At 34.3% G+C, this 11,388-nt stretch overlaps 1 protein-coding gene across 2 annotated transcripts; it reads right to left on the bottom strand.

Moving 5' to 3' along the window:
• Positions 1 to 398: 398 nt before the first annotated feature.
• Positions 399 to 5,583, bottom strand: LOC145070446 (Tetratricopeptide repeat (TPR)-like superfamily protein). Of its 2 annotated transcripts, none has more exons than XM_079017386.1 (17): positions 5,192 to 5,583; positions 4,626 to 4,798; positions 4,220 to 4,324; positions 3,852 to 3,952; positions 3,689 to 3,767; positions 3,329 to 3,340; positions 3,160 to 3,225; positions 2,636 to 2,704; positions 2,486 to 2,542; positions 2,278 to 2,355; positions 2,075 to 2,172; positions 1,936 to 1,981; positions 1,704 to 1,819; positions 1,511 to 1,619; positions 991 to 1,044; positions 839 to 898; positions 399 to 752 (listed from the first exon to the last, which is right to left on the bottom strand). In XM_079017386.1, exons 1-17 carry the CDS (start codon positions 5,472 to 5,474, stop codon positions 558 to 560), a joined length of 1,701 nt encoding a protein of 566 aa, XP_078873512.1. In that variant the 5' UTR covers positions 5,475 to 5,583; the 3' UTR covers positions 399 to 557. The 2 variants fall into 2 exon arrangements, with proteins under 2 accessions (XP_078873512.1, XP_078873513.1); XM_079017387.1 differs by having other exon boundaries at positions 5,227 to 5,441.
• Between the last annotated feature and the right edge of the window lie 5,805 nt (positions 5,584 to 11,388).

The raw sequence follows: 11,388 nt of genomic DNA, 5'->3' as shown, positions 1-11,388 counted from the left end.
TATAAACTATGAAGAGTTGATGACCAACTTTACTTCAAAAAATGGTAAGAAAATATCATGATTCATGTAACTATATATATATATATATATATATATATATATATATATATATATATATATATATATATATATATATATATATTTGTTTTGCTTGTTTTTATAACATTTGTCAATTTATGAGTATTAACAAATTTTTGCTTACATATATGAAAAATATATATATATTTGAGGGTACGTTTTTATCTTTCACAGAGGGTCAATGGGATGCCACCTTAGAAGTTCAAGAAAAAATATAGATAATAATTTAAAAAAAAAACACTTGTCCACCAAAAATAAATAAATTGGTTTGCATGTAATCATCAATGTCATCAATAGTTCCAATAATGACAAGTTACAACTTCATCAACACTTCATAGCATTTGAAATCATTTTATATATAAAAAAAGTGTTGGCATTTATTTCAAAAGTGTGAATACACCAAATTTATACCAAGTTAACAATTTTATTCCTAAAAAAAACTAAAATTAAAAAATGTCGTGACATGACATATCAATTACTCATCTTTGGTAAGGCTTTGTGTTATTAGCTTCAACTCGCTTGATCTCATTTTGCACTTCTTCTAAAGTAGGTTTTCTTGAATTTTTCAAGCTATTGATTTTGGATGTTTTTAGTAAAGAAGAAAGATGTTTTAGACATGAGAGATACTCCCCTTTTATATCACCAAAATTAGATAACCCCTTCTCACTTCCAAACTACAAAACCATCATTTTCAAAACATAACATAACATGACATGACAGACTGATATCAATAAGACAAAAATTGCAGCTTTCTTTTTACCTGTCTGAAAGCGGAAATGCAATCAAGAAGAGCTTTTTCGGCATCTGAATTTACCGTTGTCTTCTCAAATGGTAAAATAAATAAAATTAGCCAAAAGTTAATAACAAAAAAAAAATTATAATCTCTAAAGGGGGGAAGAAGTTTAAACTTACGTGTAACTCGGATTTAGTAACTTCGAGTTGGCTTAAAGTATTTAATGCTTGCAACTTTATAACATACAATAAAATAAAAAATAAAAGATTAAATCATGCACAATTTAAAAAAGAGTAAATTACACGAATGGTCCCTATGGTTTAGGGTAATTTGCACGTTTGGTCCCTAACTTAATTTTTTAGCTCGGAAAGTCCCTACTGTTTGTTTTTGTTACGTGTTTGGTCCCTGTCTTACCTAAAAAGACTATTTCGTCCTTGATTTTTTTAATTATTTAAATAAACACACCCCCAACCCCAACCCCACCCCCTCACCTTACCTTACCTACCTCACCATTTTTCCATATTTAAATAATAGTCTTTTTAAGTAAGATAGGGACCATGCATGTAATAAAAACAAACAGTAGAAACCTTCCGAGTTACAAAAATAAGTTAGGGACCAAACATGCAAATTACCCCAAACCATAGGGACCATTCGTGTAATTTACTTTTAAAAAAAAAAAGAAAAAAAGATGTTTAATACCAGTATAAGTAAAGCTGTATGCTGTGAGTGTGTATCTGTCCTAGATACTTCATAAGATTTACGGTTTGCTCCTTGTTTTTTTAATTTATCCAAGACTTGTTGTGCTAATCTGTTATAAGAAAATTAATTAATATAAAAAATATATAATACAATAATATAATAAATTAATAATAATAATTTAGTAATTTCAAACCTTGTTGCATTGCATAGAAGATCTTGTGCATTATCAAGTGCTTTAGAAGAATCTTTGTTTGTTTGGTTGAAAAGAAGAAGCTCAACCCTAGCTAAGTGAAGCATGTTGGCAGCTATCTGATGTATTAGATGATAATTATGTTATTTTTTTAATTATTTAATGGTGATTAATGAATTTTCTTTTTATGATTTAGAAATATAAAAAAATGAACATTATAAAGCATTATCAAAACCTGAATATGGCCTTCGGGAAGTAACTTTCTCCGGGAAACTAGACATCTAAAACACAAAAAAAATATCAAAATTCTTAAAAATAAATTTTCACATTTATGAATTTGTTTAAAATTATAAAAAATACTTAAGAATATAAACCTTTGTAGGAGTTCTTTTGCTTCATTCAAACTCCCTGATGACTGAAGAATCAATGCAAGGCTTTCAGCTGCAATTACAGTCTCCAAAGAATCCCATCCCTGAGTAAATAGCAATGTACTTTCATTCATTCATTTTTTTTTCTATATATAAATATAAAATGAATCATTAATTAATTTCATCAATAAAAAGATCAGAAATAAAACCTTTGACTCTTCCATAGCCTGTAAGATCTTTCTCTGTATGTTGATAGCTTCAGTGAGTTTGTTGGACTTGATATAAATCTGTAAGGATATATAAATATTATAAAATTACAACACAATATATATATATATATATATATATATATATATATATATATATATATATATATAAATATTACTTTAAATTCATCCAATTATTATTTATTATAACCTGAACAAGAGTACGTAGTCTTCTTGTGTATAGGAAAGATCCTCCTTGACCTCCTTCCTAAATAATTAAAAAAAAAAAAAAGATGAAAAGAGGAAATAGAAAGAATTTTATATTTATATTGTAAATAAAATAATGCATGATATTATGCACCTCAAGTATCTGAATAGAATCCTTTATGAGGGCTTCAGCGTCTTTTTCATTACCTTGAAGGTCTAACACCTGTAATTCAAATGATAAAAAATTATCTATGACTTGTTATTTATGATAATAAAAATTATCATTTTATGTAATGGATTTTAAATATAACAAGCTTTTGAAAACTATGAGTTGTTATTTATGAAGGTTTTAACAACCGAAAAGGTTTTAAATCTTCAGTTGTGGTTTTAACAAACATACTTATAATAAAATAATAAGCTAAAGTAATAAAAATATACAAATATTGTAATCATATAATACAAATAATGCAGCAATGTAACGTTTATTTGTCCTTTCTCAAAACTAATTAAACAAGAAAGATGGTTTTTTAAACATAAAATAAAGGTGTAATGCTTTAAATTTAATTACTACAAAAGATAAAGTTAAGTGACTAAATCAAGATGATGATGATGATGATGATGATGAAAATACAAGTATTTTACATTATGCAAAAAAAAAAAGAAAATAATAAAAAGTACCTTCCCTAAATGGTACATGGTCTCTGCATAATCAGCATGACCCTCTCCCAAAACTCGTCTTTTTATCTTTATATAAAAATAAAAAAAGAGATAATAATTAGATTAATGAAAATTATTAATATAAGACATGAAAATAAATAAATAAATCATGATGTGAAAAAGATCATACCTTTAAAGCACGCTGCTCATGGAACCACCAATCAAGCATATGAAAAGCAAGAATAATTCTAGTCAATTATAACAATAAAAGTTTTGTAATTTTGATGATGTGGCGCTGATGTAATCATATGATGCCTTACATGAAACAATTTAATTAGATAGTAACCAAGTTTAAGATTTGTTCCAAGGTTGAAAGTTCAAAGTTGAGTTGCTATTAAATGCAGTTGTTTCAAATTTCAATAAAACACAACATTTCACAAGAATTCAATGAAACTTGGTTACTATTTAGTTACATTGTCTCTTTTCAAAGTTAAAAAAGTTTATGAAAGCTTGGTTTTCTTTATGATTTTATAATAAAATTATTATATACCTCATAGCAAGCATGAGCTTTATCCAATTCATTTTTGATAAGATAAAATTGACCAAGATTATGAAGGGCAGCTCCAACCCTACAAAAGATTTTTTTTTTTAAATAAAAAAGTATATGAATTTTTTTCAAGAATATTGATTGACATGCATAATGGACAATGTACCTTATGTCATCATGTCCATATGATTCCTCAAGAATACTAATGGCATCCAAGTACAATGGTTCAGCTTTATCAAATGCCTTTTTAACTCTATACAACTCAGCCTGCAATCATATAGACTATGTACTTTATCTTTTTGTCCATAATATCAATGTTTTTTTTACATTTTTTTACCCATAACAGCAATATATATATATAACCTGAAACTTGTAAAATGTTTATCAGTAAAAAAGAAAATAAGTATGTTGTTATTATGGGTAAAAGATGGAAGGAGATTGTTATTAAGGGTAAGAAGTAAAGTATATTATATGAGTTTCTTGTTTACATATATTGTTATTATATAGTCAAATGTAAATCAGGGAGGGACCCACCAGGTTGTTACATGCAGAAGCAACATGAGGATCCCTTTCCCCAAAACCTTCTTTAGCTTCTTGCAATGCACCCATAAACAACCTCTCTGCATCCTCCAATTTTCCCTGAAAGAAAGAGCAAAATATGTGTATATGATATAACACAATAGAAAACAGTGACTCAAATATTATCAAGTGTTAAATGCAAGAAATAGAAGTGTACTTTCATTGATTTGTTTATTACAGCATCATACTTCCATTTCTTCCTATTACAACATTATAATTATACTTTGAATGAAATTGAAAGCACAACATTGTAACAGAAAGAAAATGAAAATATGAAGTTGTAGTGTAGTATACAAATAAATGAAAGAAGGTATTTCTTGCATTTAGCCCTATTACATATATTGGCACATAAAAATCTTGCCTGTAGAAATAGATCCCTTCCATTGTCAGTGAAGACTCTCCACTTGGATGTATGTATGTTTGATACTACTGATCCATCATCAATTTTGCGTAAGCCACCCAAATCAGTTTCAGTTAATTCAGTTGATGAATCTTCAGCCATGGCAGGGGTCGAACTTAATCCAAGAAATAGGGCTGCATGAACAATTTACTTAATTCTTTAAGAGTTAAGCTTCTCTAGTTTTAAGTAAACAGCATTATAATGGTGTAATAGAAAGAAATGGAAGTAGGATGCTGTAATACACACATAAATGAAAGTATGTTGCTGTTCTAAGGGAATTTCAAAAGGTTCTCATAAGGTTGTGCTATACACCAATGGCGTCTTCGAGAAGAATTACAGAACATCCATCAAAAATGACAGCATCAATAAACTATAATCGAACATTGTATCATGTAGTATTTCCGTTAAATTGCACTCGAACCTTTTAGGGAACTACATGTATTGTACAGATACCCTAGAAGGATCCTAAATTTAACTTGAATCCAATGTGTAATTAAGTTTCGCAATTAGTATGGTGGAATATTAACCTGGAAGTAATGCCACTAGGATAGAAGAATCGGACCTCTGTGATTTCTCAAACTTGACCAGAGGCATACGCCAATTACCGGAGATGAACAGGTGATCATGGCAACAAAACCGTGAAAGGTGAAACCTAGCTCCAGCTAGTTTGGCAACACCGGGTTCAACCGCCGCCTTGAGAGCTACTGGTTTGCTGAGCTCAGGTGTAGAGAAGATGGTTATGATGAAAATGTCTCTAGGTTTTGTTGATAAAAATCTAGATGAAGATGATCGAAGAGCTCGTGAACCCATTTGATTGTCACCGTCGCTCTTCCTAAAATCCTACGATTCGTCGGTAGAAGTCAAGAAGAATCCAATCCGGTAACTGTGTGTGTGTTTTCTGGCAAAAGAAAATTGAGTGATTTTTTTTTTCTTATGACAATAAATTTACTAGTTTATAACGGTTTATAACCCGTGGTTCCCACGGTTACAAAATTAATTAAACCTTCTAACTAAAAACTCAAAACGATTAATTAATAATTTTAAATAACTTATTATAAATAAAAGATATTTTTTTAGTTATATATAAATTTATAATCGTTGATTCATATAAATACGTAAAATATATCATCTTATAATTTGTGTAAATTTTATTTTATTATAATTGGTATAAATTTTATTTTTATTTTAATTCTAATATTATTAATTTAATGTAATTAAAATGTGATTTAAATTTTGAAATTTGAAATTTGAAATAGAGAATTAATAGATTGACAAGTGTCATGATATTAATTACAAGTGTCAATAGATTGACAAGTGTCATAATATTAATTACAATGTCTAATATGGTGACACATGACAATAGAGCTACTCTTTTATTAGAATAAAGATTTATTTATTTTTTTGGAAAATGACTCTAGATGGTAACTATCTATTGAGTTTGTTCTCATCGGTCAATTTCCTTTTTTTAATCCAATATATCATCGAATCTGTGATAGCCGGTAAAAGGGTTATGATGAACACAAAAAAAAGTTCGATGGTATATTGGGTACAAAAAAAAGAAAGGGACAAAATGAGAACAAACTCAACAGTTAGTTACCCTCATGAGTCATTTTCACTTTACTCATTTACAGAAAATCTAATGTCATCTCTTGTTCATACTAATACTAATGACTTTATGAGATTCATTCTTGCTTCTCTTCAAAACTTAGCCCACGAAATAACATTATTCATAAATGTAGAACTTTGTAATGCATTTGAATATTTATTAGGGAAATCTTGATTGAGCAGGTGCATTTCATGACTACATTTACATTTCCAATCAAATGATTTATTGTATCATGGATTCTGGACAAGTCTACAAACAAATGGAATCAAAAGTTCTGTGAATTTTGAGTTTATTTGGCTTTAAGATCAAATTCATGGGATAAGATACAACATCAATATGTACAAGATTATGCACCTTTTGTAGGCACATCACCATAATATACCTGGATGTAAACGTTTATGCTGATAAAGATACCTCTTATACTCAGTCAAATCCTTTTGCAGAGAGTTGTTTACAGCTAACCACAATAAGCATAACATAGACCATGTTTTGACAAAGCTACCCTCCGAAACACTCTTCATGTACGTTATAGCCTAAGAAGGTTGCAGTTTTTGATACTTTTGCAGCTTTAATTTCAATTAACTTTTTTGGTGAAAATAACTCAGGAGGGTAATCAACTGTTGAGTTTGTTCTCATTTGGTCCCTTTCCTTTTTTTGTACCAGATATATCATCGAACTTGTTGTTTGTGTTCACCATAACCCTTCGACTGACTATCATATGTCAAAAGTCGGTTAAAAGGGTTATGGTGAACACAAACAACAAGTTCGATGGTATATTAGATACAAAAAAAGGAAAGGGACCAAATAAAAACAAACTCAATAGTTAGTTACCCTCCAGAGTCATTTTCCCTTTTTTTAGGACTTTAATTTCGATGGAACTTTTCCAAATTTCGTTACTTATGATTTATGTAACATCCATAAAAATCAAGCCAATTTAAAACTTTTTAAATATCCAAAATACCATTAATCATTACAAAGTGTTTTCAAAATAGTATAAGCATCAGAGTTCCCAGAAATCATAATCATAAATCGAGGAAGTGTAAGGTCACACCTTCGCCTTCCCGTAATCATCCGTTGTTGTAACATCGCGAGTTCAAGAGTGCAAGTTCAGGGTTCAAAGTGTAAATGTGAAATGGCAACTCGGCGAGTCCATGGGTGGACTCGGCGAGTAGGGTCGCGATTCTGGTCGCGTGTGAAGTGGCCAACTCGGCGAGTTGGCGGCTGGACTCGGCGAGTTGGTGCTGTGTGGAGAAAACCCTAATTTCGGAGGATGAGCCCTATATAAGGGACATTATACCCTCTCCCCAGCCTCTTTACCCTCTCTTGAAGTCCAGAAAACCCTAAGGCGCGTTTGTGAGTGATTTGAGGGCATTTAAACCTGGGAGAAGAGATTTTGGAAGAGATCTTGGAGAGTTAAGAGGCTTGGAGCAAGGGGCTTTGCAAGGATTCAGTTTTCTCTTCTGTTGGAGCTTCCTTTTGAGGTATTATTTCGTTGCTTGGGCTGTTATTCATCTAGATTCATCATTTTTGTAACACCGTAAAAATTTGAATAATTTTTCACTTTTGAAAAACCATAAAATATCATTTGTAATCATAAATAAAAACATTGTGTCAACATTGTATCGGTACAAAACCCAAGATCAAAATGCATAAACTCCGGTGTGCGTGTGTACGAATCATGTCGGCGCCTTCCCGCGATCATCACTGGTACCTAAAACACATGACACATAACACTGTAAGCATAAATTCTTAGTGAGTTCCCCAAAATACCACTCTAACACATAATAGCCACTCGAGGCTGTCACTCTGTTGACCCTCAGGTCAATGTGTCTCAGTGGGGCCCTCCAGCCCCAACTCTCTGTGGGCCCTCTGGCCCTAACTCTGTGGACCCGAAGGTCCTAACTTTGTAACTCTGAATCATGCATATCACATATCACAATAAATCACAACACATAAATAACATGCAATTACACTGGCACAAAACTCTAAAATACTCTATCACATAACTCTGTTACCACACTAGGTAAAGTATAGTGAGAAGACTCACCTCGAGTATCTCGGTAAATCTCTGACTCGATAAACGCTGGTCTAGCCTCCGCCTAATCATATAAAATAAATACCCTAATTATTATAACTCTCAAGGCTAGACTATGTCCTCTTATGACGCTCTCAGAAGGGTAAAAGACCATTTTAACCCTCTCATAACTCAAAAGGCCCCACAATAGACCATACCCTAAAAGTCAACCCAAAGTCAACTTTCCGGGTTACGCTGCGCGTACCAGATGTGTACGCTGAGCGTACCCGGCTGCATCTCAGAAACCGGGAACGCCACCCAGTATGCGGCGCGTACTGGGATTACGCCCGACGTACTCCCCAACTTCAGCCCTTTAGCTCTTGAGGTCTTAAACAGTTAAGACTCACGTCCAATTTCTAGATCTGACCACATCTAAGCCTCTTAATCCATAAAGTTGATGACTTTATGCGTTTGCATGGCTGAACAAGCCACCAACTCCCATAATATTCCATCCTCTAACCCTAGAAGGCTTATTACTCAATCATGACCTCAAACTAACACTAAAGATGGAAACTTTATGGCTCTAAATCACTAATAGTACTGAAAGGGGACAGATCTCGGACCATGGAGCACTTTACACTCATAAAGTCTCCACCTTTGGGGTTTTTAGCCCTAGAAATGGCACATGCAACAACAAATCAAAAGAAGAAGAAAGTTTTGAACTTTATACCTCTAAGTGTAGCCCCTTGCTCTGTAGATCTCAGATCCAAAATGGCACCTCAAGCTTTAGCTTCCAAGAAATCCTTTCCTTCTTCTTCACTAAGTCACCAAAGCACAATTAGCTCCAATAACACTCACACACACTAAGGACGGTGGGAAGCTCTCTTTTAGGGTTTCACTCACTGAGATGGAGGCTGAGAAATGAGCCTTAGCACCGTTTAAATAGTGCACAAGACGGATTAGGGTTTTGCACCTGGGCCGGGTACGCCCGACGTAACTCTAGGTACGCCGAGCGTACCTTGGCGACTCCGCGTCCAAACTAAGCACATGAGTACGCGCAGCGTACCCCTTTGGTACGCCCAACGTATGCACTTGCTAAATTTTCTCCACACAAGGGCTAATCATGACTAATTGACAAAGAATAAGGGTAAAAGAAACGCAACTGAATCTCAGGTTGTTACAATTCTCCCCCACTAGAATCAGACTTCGCCCCCGAAGTCTCATTCCTCGAACAACTCTGGATGCTGCCCTCGCATCTCCGACTCTGACTCGCAAGTCATCTCGGACCCCTTCCGATGTTGCCACTGAACCAAAACCAGAGGCACTTCATTGTTCCTCAAAACCTTGATCTTCCGATCCCTGGTCGCCACCGGTCTCTCAGCATAATTCAGGCTCGCATCCACCTGAATATCCTCCAATGGCACCACTGCCGACTCATCGGCTATACACTTTCGCAACTACGACACGTGAAAGGTGTCATGAATCTGACCCAAATCTGCAGGTAGCTCCAAGCGATACGCTTCCCTGCCCACCCTTGAGATCACTTTAAACGGCCCAATATACTAGGGTCCCAGCTTGCCCCTCTTCCTGAATCGGATCACTCCTTTCCAAGGAGATACCTTCAGGAGCACCAAATCACCGACCTGAAATTCGAGCTCAGATCGTCACCTATCAGCATAACTCTTCTGGCGACTCTGAGCGGTCAACAACCTCTGCCTGACCTACTGGATCTGCTCTGATGTCTGAAGCACTATCTCCGTACTACCCATCACACGCTGCCCCACTTCTCCCCAACAAATGGGGGTCCGACACCTCCTCCCATACAACAGCTCAAAGGGTGGCATACCATTGCTCGAATGATGGTTGTTGTTGTAGGAAAACTCCGCCAAGGGTAAGTACGTGTCCCAACTCCCGCCGAAGTCCAACACACATGCCCGGAGCATATCCTCGAGCGTCTGAATCATCCGCTCGCTCTGTCCGTCGGTCTGTGTCACACCCCCAAACCAGAATGGCGGAAACATTCGGGGGTGGATGACTTCACGTAGTATCACAACCATTGAATATTGTAAAGAAAGTAACACAACCATCACATATATAATGAAAACGTATGTTGTTGCGTTATACATAATAGCAAAAGAATATTACAATGAGATGATAAATGTTCAATAATAAAACATCTTTAGTGTTTCCTTCTCCAAAAGCTGGTGGTTACCTGTATTACTGATTTCCTGAGAAATACAAGTGGTTTCGAAAAAGTGTCAACAATTAAGTTGGTGAGTTCATAAGTGTTTTGCATTGAAAAGTATGTCCTTTTCGATAGTAAATCGATGAACGAGGTTTTCAGAAAATCCAATATTTTCTATAAATGATTTGAAAGTTTCCCGTGTTGGTGTGCATTAGTGTTTTCCATGCTTGAATAATAGTGATAAAGTTTGTATTAACAATAAAATGGAAAACTGAAATGCATGTATGAGTCTCGTAAATCTAACTTGTTTTTATACTTTTATGTGAGTTTTATAACCATGCTATTGACAATGATGGCCTGTAACAACGTTCTTCAGGCGTTGGAACTGTTATGACATTTGTCACCCCAGGCCTGACGGCCTAGCTGTAGCTAACAGCTTAGGTGCGGGATTGTCAATCCCGTATAGATCTATACACAAGTATCACGCTCCCCCTACAAGGGATTATGGTATATAATACAGGACTTAATAATGCATACTCGAACGTACGTGAAGCTGTCTCACATTACTAGGTATAAACAGATTTACGATGATAAAAGACTTTACTTCTTTTGAAAGTATTTCATTTGTCAAGATGTATACGTAAAGTGTATGAATAACTTGTTAGCTATGTTCGTTATAGCTTCTCAAAAGTATGTTCTCATTTAGTAAGAATAACTTGGTGATATAATAGCCTTCTAAGCATAAAGATGTTTATAAAAATGATACTTCGACTCATAATGTACTTGTATTTCCCCCCTAAAACATGAAAAGAATTGAAAAGTAGGGGTATGAACTCACTCGTTAAGTTTGAAGAGAGAGGCTAGGGTTGAGCAGAACTTCGACCGCGGGTGGTTGCGTCGTCGGGCTCTTCAGGGATCT

The sequence above is a fragment of the Lactuca serriola genome, chromosome 8 (assembly GCF_051521515.1).
Source record: "Lactuca serriola cultivar US96UC23 chromosome 8, Lser_US96UC23_V15, whole genome shotgun sequence".
Classification (NCBI taxonomy): Eukaryota; Viridiplantae; Streptophyta; class Magnoliopsida; order Asterales; family Asteraceae; genus Lactuca; species Lactuca serriola.
This window is presented reverse-complemented; position numbering and strand designations above follow the sequence as displayed.